Source organism: Sinohyriopsis cumingii, chromosome 4, assembly GCF_028554795.1.
Source record: "Sinohyriopsis cumingii isolate HCF-2022 chromosome 4, ASM2855479v2, whole genome shotgun sequence".
NCBI lineage: Eukaryota > Metazoa > Mollusca > Bivalvia > Unionida > Unionidae > Sinohyriopsis > Sinohyriopsis cumingii.
The window spans coordinates 144,458,414-144,485,543 of record NC_142964.1 but is presented as its reverse complement, the minus strand read 5'-3'; the positions used below and the strand labels follow the sequence as shown (position 1 = coordinate 144,485,543).

At 35.5% G+C, this 27,130-nt stretch overlaps 1 protein-coding gene across 2 annotated transcripts in view; it reads right to left on the bottom strand.

Moving 5' to 3' along the window:
• Positions 1 to 585: 585 nt before the first annotated feature.
• The window catches only part of LOC149802253 (uncharacterized), a 53,828-nt gene continuing 27,283 nt past the window's right edge, over positions 586 to 27,130 (bottom strand). Inside the window, exons 3-4 of one of the 2 annotated variants that reach the window (XM_089956682.1) lie at positions 12,673 to 13,101; positions 586 to 4,202 (exon numbers count right to left, since the gene is read on the bottom strand). In XM_089956682.1, coding sequence (XP_089812808.1) covers positions 1,231 to 4,202; positions 12,673 to 13,101 — 3,401 coding nt within the window. In that variant the 3' untranslated portion in view covers positions 586 to 1,230. The remainder of the gene's footprint in view (positions 4,203 to 12,672; positions 13,102 to 27,130) is intronic. The other variant, XM_089956681.1, reaches the window with a different exon arrangement.

The following is a 27,130-nucleotide window of genomic DNA, read 5'->3' as shown; positions in this document are numbered from 1 at the left end:
TTTCGTTTCTTTGGTTTTTTTTAAATTAAAAGAGCTCAGGAAGAAAAAAAAAAGACTATTTAATCACCTACTTACAATAAAGATTACTTTTACAACGAAATTAAAAAGTAAAATATGAATGTGTATCCATGACAGTGACTGCTTTGATTCTTAGACAGCATGTAAAAGCCCTGAAGAGAGACTAAGCGATCTGTCAAACCATTGTTTGTGTAACTGATCTGTCAATACTGAAGATTGTCCCAGTCTGTGAACATCATTTTAAAAATTATATTGTCGATAAATATCAACTGATAGAGCAGTCTCTTATTTAAAGACAAAAATTTAGTTTCAAAAGAGTAATGGTGAAATCTCATTAAAAACTAGTTTTATACTATAGTGGCTAATAACGATTTCCCACTTTTAACAGTCTTTAGTATTTCTATATCATTTATACTTGCTTATAAGTTGAGTCAAACTGCAAACAACAAAGATCCTGATCTGCCATAGCATAATGTGCCTGCAGACCAGGGTATATATTTGTTGTTCAACTGCATACTCCTAACAAACTGCATAGACCCAGATCTGCTGGTGCATTAACCAACAGCAGATCTGGGTCTGTGCATTTTGCAGTTGGACTCATCTTATAAGTGGGTATATATGGTAGTAACTGACCGTTCTTGTGACCTTTCTTGTGAAAACTCTGAGCATAATTAAAACTGGTGCACTTTAATTGATATATCTTGAAGCTGAGAGTTACAAAAGTTATTTCATCATCACATCTCATTAAAATATAAACATAAATTGGAGTCACGTGCCTTGGAATACTGGTTAATATTTTCTATGAAACTGTTTATGATTAGAACTTATGGCAATTTAGTTTGCATGATGTTTATAGTAAATAATTTCCATTACCTCAATGTATGTGCAACTATTGCAACATAAAGTATATTTAATTCCCTATAAAAATAAGAATTGACTTCTCAAGATTTTTAATATCTAAATGTTATTATACTATTTATTATATCATATACGAAAGACATATGTGGGATTTCTAGAAAAAGACACTGTACTACAACTGTTATAAATCTTAACCTGAATCTGCCTGGTCATAATGACAAAATGTATTGGGGTACACTGTTTACAGATTATCCCTGCCTTTTAAGTGAATAAATATGGTTGATTCTGTAACCCTGACAAGTTTTTAACTCTTTACATATGCAAAATGATTCATTTTACTTTTTTTTTCTTCAACTATTCAAAATATCTGTTCATCATATTGTACAACATAGTATGATGTCGATAGGGATCCTGGATCTGGGATTCTGGAGCTGCCGTACTTGGCCGAGGCACAAAATCTCTCTCCGTTGATGATCCTGAAGAATTGGTGTGAGTCAGTTTGGCAGAAGCTGCTGCAGCGGTATATTGTTTGTCATTCATATTCACAAAACTATAGGGGTTATTCTGTGGATAAAAAGTGCGATGAGCATAATCTCTCCCAAACATAGCATGCTGAGGTGGAACCCCATGAGTAAAGAAAGCACTATTTGTATTATCTGTCATGTGTTGTGAATGGTATGGATCCCGATGATACATGTATTTCTCAAAGTTAAACGAGCTGTTCATGTTAATGCTGCCAAACATATCTGTAGAGGATGACTGAGGTAGAGTTCGAAAATCACTCATCCCCGGTGTTGCCTGTCGATATCTCTCATCTAACGTTTTCTGAGTTGAGCTATGGGCCGTTCGAGTATAATCAACAGGTAAACTCGGAGAGGCCGGATAGCCATGACTGCCAAAGTATGTTCCTAAACCAAAGCGATCAAGCTGGAAAGTGTCATGTGGGAGATCAGGTTGCTGCGTTTGCGGCGATGATAGTGATGAGAACATGTTCCTTTCAGCTACACTTCGTGATGGATCAAACATGAAATCTCTACTGGCGAGGTAGCTGTCTTTGGGAAACAGACTTGGTGATGATCCAGCCTGCTGATCTAAAGGTCTCTGAAAGAAGGCAGCATTACCCCAATGGGGAGGTCGAACCTCCTGACCTGACCAGGTTGTGTGAAATGGATTTCGTGACATGGTCTGTGGAGCACCAGGAAAGGGTTCTTCACGGGACATTGCATTACTACGACGCAGTAGAGGAGATGCACTATTTGGTTGGGGCAATGTAGAGTGTAAGCTTTGAAAATTACGATCATATGGATTTGGCAATGGGGTTGTCATTCTCTGTCTCTGAAGCATAGCTTCACTTTCTGGGAATCTCATGAAAGTGCTAGATGCAGATGATGTGGGGACAAACAATGGGTCATTTTGCCTTAAGAATGAAGCTTCCCTTGATGATGAAATGAATGGATCGAGAGGGGGGAATGAATCATATACAGTTCCTGCAAGTCTCTCAGAAGACCGTGATAAGTTATCTGCCCTTGGCTGATAATGTTCCTCATGTTGCCGATCACTGGCCAAAATTTCCATACGCTTGTGTGACATGTCCTCTGTTGCAGGAGTTTCTATCTGAAGATTGTTTTCTGTCTCACTTGGCGAGAGGGAAGGTGGAACTCCACTCTCAGGTTCCCTTGGTATGGCAACATCTATAACTTCATTTGGCTTTGCAGGATTGTCCTCAATGCTATTCATTCTACTAACAGCATCGTTCTGCCTCAGATTTGAGACAGACTGAATTTCCTCAAAGTACCTGCCTACATAATCCTTATCCACCTCAGGCATCGAGCTTTCTGTGTCCTCAGTACCTTGAGGGTTTTTCACATTACCGTTTGTCTGAGTTTCAGTCACTGTAGCTGAGCTTGGAAGACTTTCAGTTCTGTTATCAAATTGATTTGGAGTAGATTTAATTTCCTTATCTGCTTCATGAGATTTGGGATTACTCAGACTAGCAATATTCTCCTCTCGTGAACTTTCAAAATCACGCCTTGGCACACTACCAACACTATCTTCTCGTGAATCAAGCCTCTGTACACTTCCAACATTATCATCCCTTGAACCTGTAGAATCCCTTCGAACACTTTCAACATTATCTTCACGAGAGCTTTCAAAATCTCTCCTGGGTGAACTTTCAAAATCTCGTTTCACACTACCAGCATTATCAATTTCTCTTGAACTTTCAAAATCTCGAGAAATTTCCCGAGAAGACTCAAAATCTCGTAATGGTTCATTACTAAGGGTGGAATTTTCCTCGTTCTCAGGACCTGACTCAATATCTCCATCCTCACTGTCATACATGGGTGGGGGTCTAGGGGCTGGAGGAGGTTTCAGATCTTCCTCAAAATCTGTGTCTAAATCACTACTGAACCTATCACTTTCTGCATCTTCTTTATCCCCTTTATCACCTGATGGGTTTATTTCAGCTGCCACTGTGCATTTCTTCTCTTTATTCTCATCTGAATCTCCCTCATCTCCTTTATCTGATTCAACTACTTTTTCCACTTCATCTACTTTTTCACCTTCATCTTCTTTCCCTACATCATCTTTCATAACCTCCTCCACAACCTCCTCTTCTTCACTCTTTGCAAGACCTGCAACTTCAGCAATAGTTTCTTCCACTGATTTTAAGCTAGACACCTTTGTTGTTCCCTTTTCTTCATCCTCACTTCCTTCATACTTATCTGTATCAGAATTATTATCATCCCCATCATCCATTTCTGTATTTTTATCCTTATCATCCTCATCTTTCTTTTTCTTTCGTCCTCTTGTACTCTTTTTGGGTTTGTTTGGAGAAGATTGCAGTTCCTTTTCAGGCTTCTTCTTTGGCCCTCGTTTCTTCTTGATAGGTGCTTCTTCCATCTTATCTTCCACCTTCTCTTCATTCTCATCCTGATCATTCTTTGCCATCACTTTCTTACCTTTTGGACCTCTTTTCTTTTCTACCGCATCTTTCAACTTTGCCTCCTTCTCTTTTTCCTCTTTCAGTTGTTCCTGCTCCAACTTCTTTTTCCCTCTCTTTTTCAGTTTCACAGTTTCAGAAGGTGTATTCATTGGTTCTACAGGAATTGGATTGTCCTGGTCTTCACAAGTATCATTATCATTGGTTGCGGCAGCTGGCTTTTTCTTCTTTTTGGTTTTCTTCTGTACTTTTTTGTCCTCTACACCCTTCTCATCTGGAACCTTCTCCTCCAGGTCAGGCAAGGGAAGAGCCGGTTGATCTTTCTTTGGATGATCAACAGGAGGAAGAGGAGGCTTGTCCCTGCTTATTTCTTTCCGCAACAACCCTGAAAAAGAAACAATATATTCAGCATAACAGAAAATTTTTATATCAAGTCAGCAGAACAGCATATTGCATCAAAAAAGTCTTTCAATTTAAAAAAAAAATCTTAACAGCTCTGATGCCACTGCAGCCAAAATAAATATCAATTAATGCCTTCTTCTGCAGGTCAGTATACACAAGTTTTCTTTGTGGAGGGATTAACAACATTTTTCAGCACATGACTGGCTAATCATGACAGCCAGTGCATTTTGTGTAGGAAGAACCTGGGAAGAACCACTCACCCAGGGAAGCTAATAGCAAATTTTCTCACACACCCATGTTCGCTGAGCTCTGACTCAAATTCGTGCAAACAGAAGGAAGACGTTTGAGTGATCTGTAAAAGCAAATGCCTTTGACCACATAGCCCCCCCCCCAAAGACCCATAAAGGTGGGTCTATTAATAATAGAAACTGATTTAAAACCTTCCTATTACACCTCTCTCTCAACAACTCATGCACAATGGGGTCCACAAACATAGACTGCACTATAAGCGAGGACATGAATGACCTCCCAATTTTTTTTAAAAATCTGCTTATACAGCGAGAAAACTGGGGGGTAGGGAACAGGGCTGTTAAATGACTGAATCCTCGTTTTATGATCACATCGATAATAATTGTTAATAACGTGCTTTTTGTAATGAAATTGTTTGTTATACTGTATAAATAACATTTATTTTCAAAATGTTCAACATGTGAAAGATTGTTCCAAAATGTTTCAACAACCATCACGTGCACGTGAAAACATCTGTGTATTACATCACTGCTTTTTGTTTTGTTGATTAGTCTGATTCCTGGAATGGTATTTAATAGTGTAATACCAAGTCAGAGTAGACAGGAACTAGACTAACTGGTAATACACCACCAAAAAAGATTCCTTTTTTCAAAAACAAGCAACATTTATTTCGTTAGAAAATCTCCTACGTGAAAACTCAATTTTTGTATTGTTCAATTAGTACAATATTGATGTTGTGATTTCAGTGAAAGTAATAGTGAAACTTCTTATCATCTTGAGGATATCTTTAAGTACCAGTTCAGGAAGTCTCTGAAAACCACTTGCCCACAAAGGTCCGTATCTTTTTATTTTTTTAAGTAATCCTTTCACTTGGTTGTCTTGCTATCTTTGATTACAGTTATGAATGAGTCAGTTAATTTAAGGTAGTTTATGTTGCATACACAATAACATTTATAACAATGTTCGACTGATCAAATGAAGTGAATTCACCCGACATACGTCCAGGGCCGCTAGATTTTAAGAGTGTAGGCTTTGCGTGCCTCAACTTTTTTATATTCCACATCCTTTATTTGAATCAAAAGACATAATTAACATGATATAAAAAGGAGGCCAGCTTTTAATTCAGTGCAACAAGAAAACAAATACTTCCTCAAGTCAGTTATTAAAACACAGTTGGCACTTAATTAGGTTCTCAGAGAAACTCTTGCGGACATAGCTGTTATGGTAGATTGACACATTTTACACTTAAATACACATTGCATTTATGATGATTACACTTAAGAGGAACTGAAAGACAGAATTAAAACACAAATTTCACTTAATAAAAATTGTTTAATTGACATTTAAATATTAAAGTACTGCTTACACTAGGCATAAGTGACATTTTCATTGATCAAAATTTCCTTGAATATCATTAATTACAGTAAACTAAGAATTTCGTTTGAAAAGAAAATGTAACTAATTATGTCCTTATTAAAAGTTGATAATTTCAAACTGTTGATTAAAATTTTCATGTCATATCTACCGTTTCTGACCATAAAACGAGCGATATATCAATGTTTCAGTAACCAATTTTGATCACGATTTTTTTTTGTTCAAGTTCAAGAAATGGGGATCAATTTCTGGGGTGAATTTCTGGTTTTTAAAAAATATGATCCATGCCAGACCCCATGTTATAAGTGGGTTTGCAAGTTATCAAGGGAGTGGTGTAGTATAATTTGAAAAAAGAAGCTCTCCAACTTTCTTCTTGATTATATTACGAAATAAAAGTGTCTGCAGAACATTATATCTCACCTGCAGAATCAAGCAATGATCACAAACTGGTTTATATAAAAATTATATCACATTGGACCTGAAAGAGTCAATAGCAAGTTAAACTTAAAATACTGATCAGTTACAACAATATTCCAAACAAGAAATTCAAAATATCTACTATTGACGCTATATAATTTCATCAAATCTTCAAGTCTTCAGCTTGAAAGCAGACAAAAAATTGTGACTGAAGCATAAAACATTGAAAATTAAGCTTGATCTTGAAGATAAGTCATCAAAATGGCCACAACACACCTTTTATAGCATGCTTCATCCTTTAAGATTTAATGGTTTTAAAGTACCCAGTGAAAAGGAAACTGTAATGGAATACTTAGAATAATGAGCCATAATCTTGACATTAAAGATATGATCCACCAATGTGTCTACAAAACACGTTCTAGGGCCAATATATAATTATAGCAAGTTTCAACTGAATATTTCAAGTGGCTCTAACATTACAGAGTGGTTATGGAAAGTGTAATCAAACAAGAGTTGCTCAAAGAGACTGATGCTCCACACTCTGGAAAGAATTTCCAGGAATTCAAGGTAAGACCATTTCTTCTTTTTACCTGTGGAGTATTTAAAACATCTTGTATATTTTTAAGCAGTAAGATTTTCAACAGCCAGGGTGGCAGCAACATTGGATTGAAGAATTTACCATTTTCATTTGAGACAAACATTAAAAGAATTTTGGTAAAAATCAAATTTTGATGCGACCATCCTTTCAGAAGAATTAATGAGATTTTCAATATATTCATTGTGGCAGTCATATACGAGGTCTGATTAATATCATTTTCCTTCAGGACCAACTAGATATCAAAATTAGTCCTCTCATGAAAACCCAATGTTAATATGACGTATCATTTAGAAGCAGATGCAATAACAACATTCTCAAGATGGCAACTTTGGCAGCCATATATACTGGATATCAGAGTCACACAATTTTTATTTACAATCACCCAGACCCATTAAGAAGTCTTCTGGTGAAAACTCTTGCTGATATGGTTGGTGTGTGATCTGGATTTTTAACATAGCTTTAACAATTTTTCAGACATATCGCTATGATGCCTGCACTGTGGCAGTTTATAGTGATGTCTAGCACTGGGGCATCATGTCACAGACATGTAGCATGATGTCCCACCCAGTCACATTATCATGTCTCACGTTTTCCTGACACCTGGCCAAGTAGCCCTAACATTTAACCTCTAAATGCTGATCACCAAGAAAGACAGCTATTAGTACCATTGTTACAAGAAAGACAGCTATTAGTACCATTGTTACAAGAAAGACAGCTATTAGTACCATTGTTACAAGAAAGACAGCTATTAGTACCATTGTTACAAGAAAGACAGCTATTAGTACCATTGTTACAAGAAAGACAGCTATTAGTACCATTGTTACAAGAAAGACAGCTATTAGTACCATTGTTACAAGTCTTTGGTATAAGACTGCTGGGGTTCAAGCACTTGACCTTTGCATCTGAGGTAGCAACAAGGCTTTGAAGATGACTGCTGTGATGGCCAGATTGGTACCATTTTCACTTTGGACCAACTAGTTATAATAACTCTTTCAGCAAAAACCTAATGCTGATATTATCACCCATTCATGTGGAGCTGTGATAACAAGATGTTCAAAATGGCCACTATGGTGGTTATCGTGGATGTCAGACTGGCACCATTTTAATTTAGGATCAGCAACGCATCCTAAGAGATATTCTGGTACAACCCCTGCTGCTGTGACTTTCCGTTCAGAATGAGTAGCAATAATATGATTTTCAAGAATGGCCACTATTGTAGCCAAGATGGACATCAACTTGGCACCATTTTCATTTAGGACCAACTAGACATCATAGAAAGTCTGATACGATCATTACTTCAAAAGAATGGTAACAAGATTTTGAAGATGGCTGCTGCAATGGCCATATTGAATGTCATATTGGCTCCATTTTCACTTAGACTAAAAGACACTATAAAAAGTCTTTCAGCAAAACCCCAATGTTTATATGACCATCTATGGTGGAGGAGAAGCAATAAGGGTTTTCAAGATGGCTTCTGTGGTGGCCATATTGGAAATATGAGCAGCACCATTTTCGTTTAGAACCTAATTGTACTTTGGGATGAGTGTGTATCATATTTTATGGCAATCCTCCAAATAGTTTTGATGGAGCACCGATACAAAAACTTGTGCTTACAGACAGATGGACTAGAGCTACAAACTTAAAATACTAACCGATTACCTTGACCCTGAAGATAGGATCCATAATTCAATATGGTATGCAACATGCCTGTTAATGAAAAAGGCACAAGCCTATCAAGTTTCATCTTGTAATCTCAAATAAATCCAGGTATTAGAGCAAACAGGAATACATGGCAGAAGACTTGAAAAGAACTTGACATGCGGTAATACTTCAGTGTAGTATGTGATGCTTCTTCTAATGGATACCCCTTATAATGATAATGTAAAATTATAGAAAATTTCATCTTAATTTAAAAAAACAGCTTCAAAGTTAAAAGGCAGGAAGAAAACTATAATGAAAAACTTTAAATATTAAAACATGACCTTGACACTGTAGATATTACACCTGTTGTGGTACACGAGACACATTCTAATAATGGACAAATATACCAAGATTCATCCCTTAATCTCAATGGCTTTAACAGTAAACAAGTGGAAAGAAATGTGTGAAAGAAAACTTAAAATACTGAGCAGTGAACTGGCACAAAAAAGATAGGATCCCCTTTTGTGGTACACATTTCTAACGATGATTTATGAATATACAAAGTTTGGTCTCAGCTTGAAAGTTACTAAGTGAGAAAAAAAAAAGTGTGATGGATGGACAGATGAATGGATGAAAACACAAAAATGAATACTACTGTACACCCCCTGCTTTCATGAAATAGCTGGGGACAATATTCAGTAATTCAAACTTACCTGAATATGAACCTGTTACCTGCAAGGGTACCCATTTATATTTTTGATGCATCATTAACAATGAGTATCCTTTTTAAAAAAAATTCTACAGGCATATTTTAAAACAAGAGTCCATCGAAGGGACTGACTCTTTCCTGTGACAGGATGTGAAACAATAATTTCGAAATCAGAAAAAAGCATTAAGCAGGTAATTAAAAATGAACTAATTATGAAATTAATGTGTTTTTGTGCTTTTTCTTCCCAACATAAAAAATGACCAAACAATAGTTTGCAGAATGGAATAAGAAATAATATTCAAAGTACAACCTCAGGAGGTTAAAATAACTAATAGAGAAAAATTCTGGAATGGTTTATGTTCAAGCTTATGGCAATCTAGCCTGGAATTATTAAAATTCTAAAGCTTGAGTTTCTACATTAGATCTTTTTTCAATCAATCAGAATGATGTTAAAGATGGTGGAAATTCTACCTCAATCAAGCTCACAAACTCCTGGCCAGTTACACATCATAGCCTGTAACTTTGCACAACGAAGTAAAATAATTGATATTCAACTCATAAAAATTTAAACATGTTTTTCATTAGGCAAAAATTCATACAAAATCAAATAAGACTAAAATCCCCATTATATGATATTACAAACAAAATCAAGCCAGTGCTCTATGAGTGTGGTACCACACCCATGAAATCCCAGCCCGTGGCCAAAATCAGATTACTCAGAAATAGCACCAATATGATGAGGCACAAGAGGTGATCTATTATATTCTCTTGTCTTGTGTACTGCTATGTGTGATACAGTTTGCCATATGAGAAAAGTTATGTGGGATATGCCTATCTCACATGAGGGTACAAGTCACATGGGTAATGCATGCACATTTACTTATTTTAAATTAAATAAAAATTGTTCTTTTAAAATTCAACACTAATTTTCTTTAATCAAAGTCTATTCAATCCTGATTATTGAATGTCTGCACTTGAACTGTCACCAAGAAACTTCGAGACGAAAATTATCTATCAATATGGACTTTTACAATGGTGGCCCTGAACTTGGGTGAAATAAGAGCGTGTCGAGTGGACTCGTCACAATCGAGGGTAGTACGAATTTGTTTATCAATATGATTATCTTTCATTGTGACATCACAGCACATGACATTCAAGGATTGTACTGGATCACACCTTTAGGTTCATTTCTCCAAAAATGTTTACGTTCTTTAACAATGGTTTTTGCCATATATACCTCTCGGGTTGTCTAAATAATGACCTTCCAAAGGAATATGGATGTACAGGAATCCAAATGAAGTGAATACTTGCCACTTAAAGGTATGAAGAATCAAATTCTAAAAAATGACACAGATTATTGAAATAGTCGGTGTTGAATGCCTACATGACCTGTGTGACATCAAAGATGACTTGACGATGCTCATGATATAATGAATATCTTCCCTATTTTTAAAGGTTATATTTTTTTAATGGGGGTTTATCAACAGTAATACTCATTCACAACAAATGTTCTGCAATAAACTAAATTTGATGCTATGTCTAATGATGAAAGAGTAACAGAAATGGCACAGTATGTGCCCATCCCATGTTAAATAGACTTCTAAGTGAAATATTGGGTCACAACCCTCTTGTCTTATTTCAATCAGTGATTTTGACCATTGACCTTTTGACCCCAAAATCAGTAAGCTTGTTCCTTACTACCAATTCAAGCCATCCACAGTTTGGTCCAGGTATCAGATGCAGAACTAATGTTAGTTTACAAAAAAAAACATCTTTCTTTTCTTTAATCACACCGACCATCACCTTTCTTGTTTTGACCCTTGACCCTATGGTTCTTTCTTAACCAAAGCGTAAGTCATCCAAAACTTTTGTAACTGGAGAATTCAAGTTATGGGGCTGAAAGAAATTTTCTTCCGTCAGTCACATAGGCCCTGAATATTGACCTCAAATTCAACAGTTCTTTCTTACCCCAAGTGCAAGCCATCCACAAAGTTTTGTAGCAACATATGGTGGACAATGCAAGTTGGTGTGCAAAACTATTTTTGTTTTTCAGTCACAGTCACCTTCTTCATTAAATATTTTGACCCTGAAATCAAAAGGGTTCCTCCTTATCCCAATTTCAAGCCTTCCATAAAGTTTGGTAAGCGTAGATGCTGTATAACTCAAGTTATTGTATGGAAACAAAATTGGAAACAGACAGACAAATGGACAATATAATATGGTACGCATTATGGCAGGCCCATACAATCTGTCTGAAAGAATATTTCTGGCCACAAATATATCCATACCCTTCATCTTGAGAGTGAAAAATAATCCATGATATACTCTGGTTCATGAGAGGAAAATCCCATCCATGAAATCAGTTTTATACCAGATTGAGATCTCTTACACTGAGTGGAATTTTTAAACACTACACTGATGCATGTGAGAGGTTCTATTATTCTCACTCTGCCTTTTGGGAACAGTGTAGCATAATATGCAGGTAGAGGGGATGGCACTGACAGCATGGGGGAGTGCCTTTCAATTTTTATCCACCTGCAGTCCTGACATCATTACATTGTATACCCTTGTGGTCATGATAATCTGCTTTGTCCTGAGGTTTTTTCTTAGAAGTAGCACAAGATTATTTACAACACTTAGGTAAATCAAATATTTTTGTAAAGCTGCAAAGATTTTAAATAGCTCATTTAGTCTTTATAAAAGTGTTATCATTTTTATGCCATTGCTATACTGATCCAGGAATAAGAAAACATACATTCCATGGAATGCAATGTTACATCTGTGAATAACATTATGCACAGGTAAGGCAGACAACTCTAGCATACCAGGTTACAAACTTCTTGGCATATACTGTTAAAGCTCTCCCTTGTTACACTGCAGTAGTTGTGGTCCATAACTGCTGACCACATTATATGACTGGGTATGGGAATAAACAATAGCCAGTCAAATGAACAGTAATAATTTTAGTCTGCATAAATTAAATAATTTTTCATTCATTTCATTATTTCTGTGCATTTAATTTTGTTAAACAACAATGTTTAAAAAAGGAAATAAAGATAACATACTAAGCTCCTTATGCTTGTTTTTTAATCATATTGTCTTATATTTGGCTTAAGTACAATGGTTTAGTTTTGGTCTCTGGGTCCACAGCAGTTCGGCATGCTATCATTAACTGTGTTATAATGAAGGGTGTTATGATGAGATACCTGTAGTAATAGTATACCAATGTGTCAGTCATTGCAGCACAACTAAAGGTTAGACTGTAAAAATGCATTCACAAAAACACTATAACAATGATAACACTGCTGAAATTTATATTTTAAAAGAACACTATAAAGAGGATGTCTCTGTCTTGCCACTTACAAGTCATACAAAATCATTCCTGGAATAAAACTCATGTATCATATGGGTTATACTTCATGGCTGTTCAGAGAAAAGATAAACAGTTCAAATCATGTATAATACCTGGCTTCATTTCGTCTTCTTCTGATTCTTCATCACTTTTGAACTCATACAAGTCTTTCTTCACTGGTTTTGTTGGTGATGTTGATGAACTTGGACTTTCTTTTGGAGTGACCCCTGAATTCTGACCTTTTGAACTGACCTCTGAACTCTGACCTTCAGATGAAAGTGAAAGCCCAGGAACATCCTCTTCATTAGATGTGGAAGGCTCCTTCAGATCCAATTCATCTTTGGGATCTAGCTTTGCATACTGTTCCGGATGGGTTTTTGATAAATGCCAAAGTAAGGAACTTTTCTGTCTACAAGCAAAGTCACAGTGTTCACATTTGATTGGTTTTTCCTTTGTATGTTGTAAATAATGAACTTTCAAATTGTCTGCATGTCGAAAAGTCTTTTCACAACTGTCCCACGTGCATGAATACTTTCTTTCACCTGAAAAGAGTACAAATAATTGCATCCCATTTTAATATCAGCATGTAAAAAATGAAAATGCAAAGGCCTTATATACTGCATCAAAAGAACTGTAGTTTCTCAGTAACTTCTGAATACTGTAGAGATGACTGTTTCACTTATAGAAAAAGTCTAAAATTGTTTTATTCATGGTTGTTGGCAATTTTTTTACCAGCAATGAAAACTACAATGAGCCTGAAAGACTAAAACTTTCATGCAACCAGTCCAAAATTTGTAAAGCAAGAACAAAAACTGAAACTGTAAGATGACTTTTCATGCATTCCTGCCCTCCAGTCTAGAGTTTCTTGCATCAGAAAATTACCTACATATGCAGAACATCAAAAATATCTTGTTTTTATACTCTGAACACCACTCTGATCAGACATGCAATAGTAATCACGGTTTTTGAGCTTTCTTATACAGCGACCCCTAAATTCTGACCTGCTGACACGACTAAAAAAATGTGATATATGTATAGCACATGTACATGACCCTATACCAATATGACACTCTGTTCAGAAAGATTAGCAATGACCAGTTTCAAGATGACTGATGTCAGATTGGCATTATTTTCATTTAGGACCAACTAGATAGCATACAAAGTCTTTTCTTGAATCCCATGCTGTTATGACCATGTATTCAGGAGAAGTAATTATGATTTTTTTTAAGACAGTCATCATGTCCAAGCAGTACCATTTTCATTAAGGATATCTGTGTGCGTCAAGTTTCATGTAATCTTCAAAGTATTTTAAGAGTTGCAATAAAAAAACAAAACATCTGTTAATGAATGAAAGCACAATGGACAACAGATGATCTCATAAGCTCTCCTGGTCTATGACGAATAAAACATTAAAACAATAACTAGCACTAAACACAGTTATCTAATGTATTTTCTCAACGTGATTTACATAATACATGTATAAAGTTGGGAAACAGATCACACATTGTGTTAGAATAAACTGAATTTTTATAATTCTCTCCAAAAAAATTAATCTGAGTTCTTTTTCTCTTAATTTTTCACTAATCATATTGACCATGAATGTAGCATCAGTGACTTCATTCTCTTAAATTTCAACAGGACCAATGTTCATTTCATAACCTATTGTAAATTTCATGTAAATGTTAGTAAGAGTTATCTTGTGACAATTGACTTTCTGCGCACACACCTCAGGAGAAGGTTATATCTGCCCCTGCTTTCGTGAGGGTCATAACTTTAAATGCAATTATTTGTAAATGATGTAATTTCTTACAATATGTGGTTTTCAGGTATGGAATCTTTGAAAACAAGTTTAAGCAGAAACTTCCATATTTAATTTTTAAAAACCAGTCACAGAGATTAATTATGTTATATTGTTGGGGGGGGGGTTGGGGGGGGGGAGTTGGATGTATTTCAATAGAGGTTATCCTCATTGCTGTCATCATCATCACAACCACCAAGATTAAATCCATTATGACACTTGGTGACTCCCAAATACTTATTCTTCTTGATCATCTCAAAGTCTAGTTTTCAGGAAACAAATACATTTCTGGGCAAGTCTTCAACATTTACTACATTCCTAAAGATTTAAGTACCATATGCACTTGCTTATAAGACAAGTCCAACTGCAAACTGCATAGACCCAGATCTGTCATTGCATAATGCACCAGAAGATCTGGGTCTGTGCAGTTTGTTAGGAGTAATCATTAGAACAAACAACACAGGCCCTGATCTGCTGGCACATTATGCTATAGCAGATCTGAATATTTCTTGTTAAAAGCTTGACTCGACTTATAAGCGAGAACAGATGGTAACATTTTCAACCTATACAAGAAACAGTAAGCCCTGCCTTAAGTCTTACCCTTCACATTGAAACCAGAGTTAAAATAATACCAATTTCTCAAATTCCAACAAGTTAACAAGAGTACAAGGTAGCAATCTGACTACAAGCTAGCCCTAACCCACTGGCAGCTAAGGTAGCATGATTATTCCAAGGGGTGATATTGATGCAGGGAATAAGACCACCACACTTTGTTAATCAATATCCTCAATGCCTGCAGGCCCAACTTGCTGATTGGCTGTGGCCATCATCAACAAACTGGGACAAATTACTTACACTGCACTGTGTTGGCACTAATTACTTCGCAAAAAGTTAAAGATTTTTTTTCTTTTCTTATCTTCTACTGGATGTTGTAGAACACACTCCAAATTACTAAAGTTGCAGTTTATTGTTTCCTTTATCCTTTTCTCTAACCAAAACATGTGACAGACAAGCACTGATTGGATTACTTCTTATGGAAAGATATTTTCTAATTGTACAGTCCATAATGATCCAATTCTTGAGAAAGAATACTGGGTTTTTTTCTTCTGCCCCAGAATCTTGATATAAACCCAGTTATATGTTGTTGAGAAACTTGATGAGAAACATTATCTCAAGATCTAGAGTTACCATGATCAGCCAATCGGATGCAAGGCAGTTTATTAATATTGTTTGAAATATGCCTACAAGATGCATGAGCACCTTATTAAAGTACATGGGTCCCATTTGCTTTCAATATTATCCAAAATCTTGATGATATAAAGCTTTCTGCCAATTTTGATTAAAAAAATTGAATCATAACTCTGGTTTCTGTGCATGTGTGTGTGTGTGTGTGTGTGTGTGTGTGTGTGTGTGTGTCTCATTTGGATTTTTAACATAACTTTAACAATTTTCAGTCATACTGCTATCAGTCAGTCTGCGGTGTGGAAGTTTATAGTGATGTCTAGCACTGGGCATCATGCCACAGACTTAAAGCATCAAAGCATCATGTCCCACCCAGTCACATTATCTTGACACCAGGCCGACCAGTCCTAATACTAATCTCTTAATGCTAAGTGCATAGCAAGGCAGCTGTTAGTACCATTTTTCTAAGTTTTCGGTATGACTCTGCCGATATTCGAACCCGCAACCTTCCATATCCAAGGCAGATGATCTTACCACTAGGCCAACAGAGTTGTCAATTCTGGGTTCTAAAGTGGTAATAGCTCAGCCAATCAGATGCAAGGTCATCCAATTGATATGCACAGATTTTGCTCATTAATGAAATTGTCTAAGATTTTGATGATATACGTGTATATTCCAAATTTAATCAAAACTGGCTCTGAAATAAGACCTCCATTGTTGTCACCAATTAGATCTAGCTCATTATCAAACTCATCTAAGATCTTCATGACATTAGCATGTGTTCCAATTTTAATCAAAATCTGATCATAAATATGGCCTTTAAAGTGGTAGCAAGGTTAACCAATTATATACAAGGTCATCTCATTAATATGCATGGTTCTCGCTCCTTATCACACTTTTCTCAGATTTTGATATAAAACCATTTTCCAATTATATTAAAATCAGACCTTCACTGTCCTACATAAAGATCTAACAATGGCCACTTAGGGGTCATGTTCTGGTGACCTATATTATTACCATAATTGCTCATTTTATCTGCCAATCAGATTAAGTCTTATATCTTCGTATTTATGAGACTGAGCAGTGTGGCTGAAAATCATCAATGTTTGCTGAACTATCCGCTTTGCTTTCAGATTATTGAAAGCTGCATTTCAATTGGATAATTATTAATTTAAAGGTCACCAGAACAAGATCCCTAAGTGGTCGCTGCCAGATCTTTCCATAGGACGGTGAAGATCTGATTTTAATCAATTGGAAAATGGGTTTACATCACATAAGACAGTAGAAATCTGACTTAAATCAAATTGACCCAGTTTCGAAGTTTTATTGAAACTGGAATAGAAACATGCAAATGGTCTAAGGATGCAAGATTCATGAAAGACACATGACCATACCATAAGTTCACTTCACCTTAAAGCTAGGTAAGCTAAAAATAGTTTTTGTGTGTGCTGATTGATTTTCACACATTTCATGAGTATTGGACTCTTATGATGTAAATTCCTGAATTCTGTATGGGTGCAGAGGTACATTCAAGACCTTATCTGGTATATGTTTAAACATGGTCAATGATCTTGTGTATGTATAAATTTTTATATCACAGACATATAAGTCTTATAACCATGGATCAATTTCAAATCTTACCCAAAACTCTGATCCCTACCCCCTGTTAGTGTATTAAAATTTTAAAATTACTGTTCACACCAACAGACAACCCCAAGTTTTCAATTGTCCATCTTGAACGACGTAGGTGGAGTAACATTACACTACCAAAGTTCTAACATTTACGGATGGGCAGAAAGATATATTTTCTTTTTTCTCCTAAACATATAGGAATAATTTAATCTGATATATTCTGAGATAGCAGTTTTACGTACATGAATTCAAGAAACTAGAAAGCCTTGTCATCTATTGTTTTCCTCAATACAAAATACCCTGTATTACATTTATTGGAATCAATATTGCAATATTCTGGGTGTCCAAAAAATGGATTAAGCCATTCAGCTTAGTTCATAAAAACTGTACATAAATCCTTTCAGAAGAAATCGCTTCTTATCATGCTGAACCTACTGGTATGCTTTCTCACATACCCATGCTGGCCAAGTCTAATACTTGAACACACATGGACAGAGGCGAGATGTGAGTGATCTGTAAAGGCAAGCACACAGACCACTTGATGACCCCGGGCTCCAAGTAGACAAGATATGAAGCAACTTAAAATTTAGCAAAAGTGGTCACTGACTGATTCGTTATGGTGCTTAAATCATACATGGTGAAAAGGTCTGGAACACCTTGACATTAATGCAAGTAATGAGTGTATGAATACATTGCCATTATTAAAAAGATACAGAATCGTCATGGTGTGAGATTTCAAACCCTGCCAGATAGTCACCTGGGGAAAAATAGTTTTAAATACCTTTCCTTCATTTTTTCAATGACAGAAATAATTGTATTTCAGAACCAGATTGTTGCAACCAGGGAACCTGTTCATATCATACCACCACACTTCAATAACATTTTGAAAGTTGAATCATCCAGGAAACATCACCATTATGTATACATTGTAAGTATCATATCTCCACTCCTCAGACAAAAAAACAAAATTAAGTGGTTACACTTCCGAATACCATGAGTGTGTCACTTGTTTTTTTTTGTTTAAGCCTCCCTAGTGCAGCAAGATTTTTCTAAGGGGCCAGTCACTTTCCGATGTGACAATGGTGCAAAAATGTGCTCAATTTTGAACATCTGCAGTATTAAGAAATAATATAAATCATACCTTAAATGATTCCACTACAAATTATTAAGGAGTTTATCTAGGGATAACTAGGGATCCAAGTTGGCCCACTGTAGTGTGGAAAGTAGTTAAAAAGAAAATGTAATTTTCTTGCAAGCTAACAGACAAGGAACGGACTACATGCACAATTTGCAGGAATTCACAGAATACAACAAGTATCCACACATTAAGTTTTAATCAAATCCTTGTAAAGATTACTGAATTTAAGGGGTGGGGTTATACCTAATATTTCTAATAATGTAAATTTTATTTTTTTACTAAAAATGTTGCTATAGTATATTAATACTGGACATTGTGAAGTTGTAATTTTTGGCTAAGTACATTAATACACTCATCTGATTAAAACAATTTCAAATTACAGTATCGCTAATTAAGACCTGACAGTACATCGTTTTTTTTTCTCAAAGTGGATGACATTATGCGGTGAAATGAAGTAATCTACATTAACACACATAAGCACACATAACTTGGTGACAGAGACAACAATTACACAACAAAATTATTAAGTTCTACGTATAGATTTTCATTAAAAACCAGCACATCTTAATAATTTAAACTACAATATTTATGTTAAAACAGCCTGTGAATAAAATCATTGAATACAGTTAAAAATTAGCAAGGAAGCTTACAAATCAAGCCGTCTGCAGTAAACCAAAACAACCATGCACAATATTTAATAGTTTTGCTGCATTCATATTTTATATGAAACAACTTTGAAGAAAGAGATATTGACCTGAGTTGTTCTCTATAAGCTTAGCTTTGCGGAGTTTATTGATTGGCCTGCAGCTGGAGAAAACAGCATCAAATATGCACTCTCTGCCTATTTCACTTATGATGTTTATGGCTTCTCATCAAATTATTTAACTGTTGGCCAAGATCATTAGTTACCATAAAATCACCAACAGCACCTTGCAAATGAATTGCGATGAATATAGTTCACGTTTCAAGAATGCTCTGACACATTGGTAATTACAGATCTGATCAATAAAATTTCTCTTTCCTCAATGCAATGAATTGATTTACTGCAATAATAATTTGCAAAAAGAAGACAATTAAGGTTTTACAAGTACCTCTGTGACAACAGAGTCCTCTGACTCTTAAAATGAGTTTCTCTTTGACAACATGGGAGTCCATGACTCCCAAAACAAGTTCTTTAACAACATCAAGTGTTGCTGACTCCTAAAATGAGTTTCTTCTTGATAACATAGATTCAGACTCCTAACATGAGTTCTTCTTTGACAAAATAAATAAGAGTCCCTGACTCTTAAAATTAGTGCAAATATACTTAGTACTCACAACTACAATTAGAATCTTGATAGGAATCTACAATCCAGAAAGAAAGAAAAAAATGGGTAAAAATGTATGCGCTAAAGTAAGGTACATTATGTACTAATATGCAACTTTAGTGAACCTTAACAGTCTGACCTCATTCCACTGATTCAGAAAACCAAAGCACATTCTGACCTCATTACACCAATTTAACTCATTGAGTTAAGTTGGTGTAATGAGGTCAGAATGTGCTAATTTACTCATAAATCCTGGCGATTCTAGTCATTTTCACCTGAACTCATAGCAGGAAATGTAATGTTTAGGTTACTTCTGAACACATCCAAATATATCTGCTTCCAAAAGATTTTCTGTTAGCTGTGTGCCAAGTTGTATTAAGACATTTTCAAATGGCTATTTTGCTCCCAGATGCCCAGAAGGGTACAAATTATACTTTTTATTGCCTACTGAACCGATCATTTTCATGTCCTGGACTCACTTTACTCAAAATCTCAAACTTATCCAACTTTTTGCAAAGGTCTTCCTGTCCGTGTGCAAGTCTGCTTCAGATCTCAGGCCAAAAAGTCTAAAAGCTGAAAAAGAATCTCCAGTTCCAGCAAACAGTATATTTAAATATTGGCATATATTCTAGGAGCTGAATTTCCATGACCTCATATGCAAAATTTCTGTGCCTATTAAGTTACTTTTTGGATGTGACGTCATAGTAGCGACTCCAGCATCCCAACTGGGAGTTGCCAGAGTGAAAGATAATGCCATTTTGCATGCTTACGGGGGTAATAGCACATTAAGAAAAGCCTGTGGATGACATTTTTTTTTCTTTTCCAAAAGATAAAGGCATAAAGAAAGTATGGATACATTATTACAAGCAAGTCATTTCAAAGCAACACCATACAGCACTCTGCGCTCATTATATTTCTCAAAGGAATGTTATGATAGGGCACCTGAAAAATTGGCAGCTCTAGGATACACAAATGCTAGGCCTAGGCTAAAAGTTGGCGCTGTTCCAGACACACTGGGATATTTTTTAATCCTGTAAAAAGTGTTAAACATGCAAGTTACAAAAATAAGCAGAAGGCCAAATAAGTGACCACAAAATGCAACAATCAATTCATAATCTTTTATCTACACCAGTAGTGCTAAACAAATCTGATAGCCCGACACCTGGGGCCTCTCTGATTTTAGTTTGGGCCCATCCTGTATTCAAAGTGAGGTGCCCGTTGGGCTTGTCGAAACCAAAATTGTTTACCTTAGGAAACTTGGATCATGCTGGTGAAATGAGCAAATGTATTTTCAAGAGGTTGACATACATGCCTTAACACGGCACACTCTAAATCAAATCACCACTGTCCTCTGTGAACTTTAGATCTGATTTTAATCAAATGGAAGCTTTGCTAAAAAATAAGATTCTAAACCTGTCGTGTTTCAAGGAAACACAAAATTCAGTAATATCTAAAAAATTTAAAAATTATAAAAAAAATTTCATTCTATGCCTGTTACATGTAGTATGTATAAATGGTAATCTGTAATGATTGAAACTGATATAAAACTATCCTTTGGGCAATTTAAATAGCAGCGATTAAAAGAAAAGAGGTCAAAGTTTCACATTACTGGTTGACAATAGAAATTGGGGGGAGGAGACTTTTGACCCCAACCCCTTGCCCTACTGTGCGAGTGCCTATGGGACGTGCCATTTCTCCCTGTGATAGCCTTATTATTCCCCCAGGACAATCCCCTTTTTCTATTCTGGTCAGCTCTGGCTAAACTGCAAAATAGCTAAAGTTTCCATTGACGTATGCAAACAATAAAGCCAATGTGACTAATTAACAGTTAATCCTTATCCTTGCATTTATCTTTTGAAAAGGACTGCCCTTCAGACATACTTCAAAAAAACTGTTCGACCATGTGTGTGTGTGTGTGTGTTGTATGTGTGTGTAAGCACCAGCAATTGATTGCCAAATAAACAATGCCTATTTTGTTTAACTACAATGCCTACAACTTCATTTTAACAGTTCAAATCTGTAGTCACAAGTTACTGTACATGTGGCATCTGTTTTTCCAATGTTTTATGCCCAACCTTATTTCCTTAGGTTTCAGTTTTAATGCATGTAACACTGTTTACTGAATAAAATATTTATTCAGAATTAGTTCTTTAGGGGCACATATACTGCATGGTATATTTTGTTTTATTCCTTCTTTTAATTTAATCATCGTAATTAAACTTACAAATACAGTAGAGGAATGTTAGGTGTTAACTGGATGAGTCTCTTTGGCGTAAATGGATATGCGATTCTGTTTGCAGAGAAAATTTCACAGCACTCAGTGATCCTTCTAATTGGTTATAATTTTCATCTTTTTTTCTTCTTTTTTTTATTACTATAGTGCTGTTGTAGTTGTTTAAAAACATCTGAAATTTACATGAATAATGTTTAATCTTAACGCTCTATTTACTGAAGAAAAAAACTGTCGTGTGATATCAATTATTTCATCCAGTGCCATATTTATGTGTGTGATTTGGATTTTTAAGGTAGCTTTAACAACTTTTCAGTCATATCGCTATGATGTCTGCAGTGTGGCAGTTTAGACACAGCGAGGCCCTAAGCTATGGGAAGCTGTAGAGGCCCTATTTGATATAAAATAAAATTCAGAGGCCCCTTCAGACTGTGAGGCCCTAAGCTGTAGCATTGTTTAACTTATGCCTAAATCCAGCACTGATTTGATCACTACAATATTCACAAGTGATAAAATAGAATATGGCATCTGTGGATTGCATTCATTATATCTATTTATGTATGGTTTTGGGGGTTTTCTTTCTTCTGAGAAATGAAAATTGACAGACATAATGTAATAATCGGGACTTCTATGCAAAAATAATTATGAGATCGGGAGGTAGATGAGGAAATACCCCCAAAATCGGGAGGTTTTTCTCCCGGCTTGAGAGTGGACATTTATGAACTGTCTGGACTTGTGGAATGTCAGTCAGGGCTTCAGTTTATTTAGGTCACCAGCCCAGGGCCTGTGCCTAAAAACAACAATCTTTGAGCACTGACCAGTACAGTACATGAACTATTATACCAGATGGCAGATTCAACTTTTGAATGTGCAACCCAAATCTGGTCTCCTCCTATGTACTAATATTAGTACCCCTACTCCTACCTTGTGGACGGGGTACTAACATGAGCATATACGTGTCAATGGAGCAAGCCAGGTGTGATTCATACTTTGCACTCTTTTAGCCTAATATCAACAATTTGAACATATTCCTTGCATATAATCCAATAAATTCAGTAGTCCTCTCATTTAATACTGGAAGACTCGCAAATCATTGTAGAAATAGTTGTAAAATCTCGTTTACCATTTTTTTCCGATATTTTTGTTTAGATCGTCATCCATATTAGTTCAAATAATGATTACTTCGTTCTCGGCCTCGTTTCTTTGTGTGCCATATAAGGACATTGAAGCCTAATTTGAAACGTAAACAAATCGTAGTAAAAGTATTGCACGGTTTGAGTAAGAAATCCGGCACATTAAAAATAAATATAGTTTATTAGCAATTTGAAATTCCACCAAGAAGAAATTATTCGCCATCTGATTGATAATAACATAGCGTAGAATATCCAAATCTGGTCTGGCAAGCCTTATGTATAAAAGGGGTCATGGCGAGAGTCTCTTTTATCTTTCATGGCAGACACGTTAGTGTAACCATGCCAATTTATTTTATCGTGTAAGGGCTTAATACATTCAAAATAAGCCAAACTTCTTTCACAACATGATTATACTTATGTAGTAGATTTCTACATTATTTGTTTTTCTGACTTTAGTGATGATTTTTTTTGCTCCATTACATGATATGGGACCAGTTCGTAGCCTCAACCACAACAAATGAAGTTCAGGCTACAAAATCGTAGCTTGTGTCCTCCTGTCTGTGTCGTTCACCATGTTTATGTTTGTATTTGAAGACTGGCTAGTAATGATCTGTCATCTCATCAAAACTCTGCAATTTGCAGAATCATGGTATCTTACACACAATATAATCACTACCTGCTTACGATACTAAATTTATAAAAATTACAGTCTAATTAAAATCTGTAGAGGATTACATATGTAAAAGAAAAAGTTTGATTTCTGGTCTCCTTTAAAGTATCACTATTATCTGTCAAACACTAACACATGCCTATATGGACGAACCAATGAGAAAATATTATCATTCGCAATAGTGTTTGACATGACATGGTTTGATGATGCACTGGAAGCATGTCAGTCGTTCAAGTTTCATGTCCATCACTTAAACAATTGCAACTGTAATAGGAAACCATTTAAATTCATAGGGGTTCCAAATTTCAGGGTATTCACCGGTGAGCTAAACTACTATTTTTAATTCACAATGAAATACACTGTATCAACCAAGGTGACACTGACACACTCGCACACCTCCATCATATGCAATGGAAAGGCATCACCTCTTCTTTCTTTTTTTAATACCATGACTATCTATAGTGTTGAGAATGTCAAATATATATATGTGTGTGTGTGTATATGTATGTATGTATGTATATATATATATATATATATATATATATATATATATATATATATATATATATATATATATATATATATATACACATATATATATGGCAAATACATACATGACAAGAAACAATGGAACTGCCTGATTACAATATTATTCTAATTCAAAATCTCATGAACATGAAAACTATGGATTCTAATAATTTTACCTGATGTATATATAATATAAATGCAGATTTACTCAATGTCCATGTAATTCTTTCTTTGAAAAGCACATATTATTCCCATATATATATATATATATATATATATATATATATATATATATATATATATATATATATGTTTGCACTTATCAACTAACTTTAAAATAAACAATCAACAAATTAGTCCTGCTTTCTCAAATCCCATTTCAATCAGGTTTCTCCAAAGTGCTTTATTTGGCTTTAAGTGTATGTGTCGACGGTTTCAGGTCAACTTTATGTTCTGACATCAGTCTTAAAGAACACCTGAGGACCTTAATTACCACACGGATAATTAAACAAGTTACCTCAGGCATGAGTGGAAAAAAAAAGTCAGAATTTTCCCTGAGATCTCTGCATTTATGCCAGATTGTTAACTTAATTAGTCTACTTAATTACTGCAATACGGATTAAACCCATTTACTGACAAATGCGCTGAAATGTGTTTGTGGGTTTTTTATTTTTAATGTAGCTTTAACAGTTTTAGTCATATCGCTATGATGTCTGCAGTGTGGCAGTTTAAAGTGATGTCTAGCAATGGGGCATCATGTCGCAGACATGTTGCATGATGTCCCACCCAGTCAAATTATCCTAACACCAGGCTGACCAGTCCTAACACTAACCTCTGAATGCTGTTCACCAAGTAAGTCAGCTGCTCCTACCATTTGGTATGGCTTGGTATGGTTTCGAATCCACAACCTTTCACTGAGGCAGACAATCCAACCACTTAGGTTACCAGAGCGATCAAGTGCATTGAAATGAATTTTGGTACGAATTATTTTACACAGACAATTATACATCATTTTTTATTTTTTCTGTGTAAATGATAGATCCATGAAATTAGGTACCTGTGAAATGGTCTTTTTTTAAAACCCAACCACGAAATTTCAAAACCCATAAAAACAAAGTGTTTCAAAGTAAGTCACATACAAATTCAAATCATTACAACTTAACATTTTTCTGCTGTTTGCAACAGTGGCCATATCAGATCAGCATTAACTGTATGAATCTGAATGACCCGCATGGTCTGCAGTTTCTAGAAATCATTTGAAACTTTCACAATATGTAGCAATGGTAGTCATTCTTGATCGGCATCATTTGTACTACGCTCAAAGTTCTTCAGGCTTAATACTCTAAGTTTTTCAAATTAGTCCAGCAGTTGTGCCAAGCTGAAAATGAATGATGGATAACAAGCGGGTGAGCTAATAATAATAACCTTCAGTCTTTATTCTTCCTAGATTATTAAAGTTCAGTTTTTGGGGCAGGGGAAATACATAAATTAATGCTTTCCCTTGCAAAAATACAAGGGAAAAACATTTTTTGCCCACATAATAGTCCTCTATGTAGACACTAAGAGAGCATGACTGGTGCTGGAGACTGTTAACCAATGGGTTTCAATGACCTTGACCTTGACCTAAGGTCAATGCATAAAGGACTCAAACTAGGTTGAAGAAAAAAATGGCAGATACATCAAATAAGGGAAGTGTGAAAGTTGGTGGGAGAAGTGTGGAAGAAAATGCATATGAATACAATTTTCATACACATGTATATTTATTGCTTTAGCAATAGATTTTATCATGGTCAACAGAAAAGTAGTTTTGCATAAATTACAACTGAATGCACTAATCATATTTTTTTAATTAAAAACAACAATACTGCACATTTATTTTATAATAAACAGGAATAACAGTCTTTGGAAAAATACTGGTAAAAACTGATGTCATCAGAGATATATCTAAATATGTCCTGCGAAAAATAAAACAAGAGTCCTTTGAAATAACTGACAATATAACATCTGAAAAGAATTCCATGAATTAAAGACAAGCAGCTGTGGCAATCATACTGGAAATAGGATTGAAACCATTTTGATTTACAACAAACCTGACAAAGTTATCCTACTTTTGGTGAAAATACCATGCCAACATGACCATCCATTCAGGAGAATTTGTGACGAGACTTTCTGTATGTTGATTGTGGCAGCCATACTGAAAACCCGTGGGGTGCCATATCTGATGTTGGATCTGCATCATTTTGAGTCAGGACCAACTATACACCATATGACGTCTTTTTGGTGAAAACCTTGTGTTGAAATGACTTTCCATTTAGGAGTAGTGACAAGAAGACTTTCAAGATGGCTGCCATGATGGTCATAATCTGGTTATTTAGTACTAACAAAACACTGCAGTGGACTTATTGGATTTCAGATAGGCATGATTTGTTTTTGACCAACTAGACACTGTGAGAAGTTTTCCAGTGAAGACCCCATGCTGAAATGATTTTTATTTCAGATTTAGTGAAGCAAGATTTTCAAGATGATTGCTGTGTTGGCCATACTGGATGTCAGATCAGCACCATTTACATTTAGGACCAGCTAGACATTCTAAAGATGTCCTGTGGTGCAAACCCCATGTTGATATATCCGTTCAAGAAGAATAGTAGTAACAAAATGACTGCTGTGGAGGCCTTCCTGGATGTCCATGAAGAATCATATTCACTATGGACCAATTAGACATCATAAGTCTTTTGGTAGAAATGCCATGTCAATATGACTTTGCCTTCAGGAGATTCACCAAGAAGAAGGGATAAGAATTTTGAGATGGCTGCTGAGATGGCCATGTTTTATGTCATCTTAGCACTATTTTTATTTAGGACCACCTAGACATCATAAGAAGTAGCAACAGATGACCCACACAACGAACATGTCATCCCATAGTTTAGCTCAAAGAATACTACTTATGTTACCA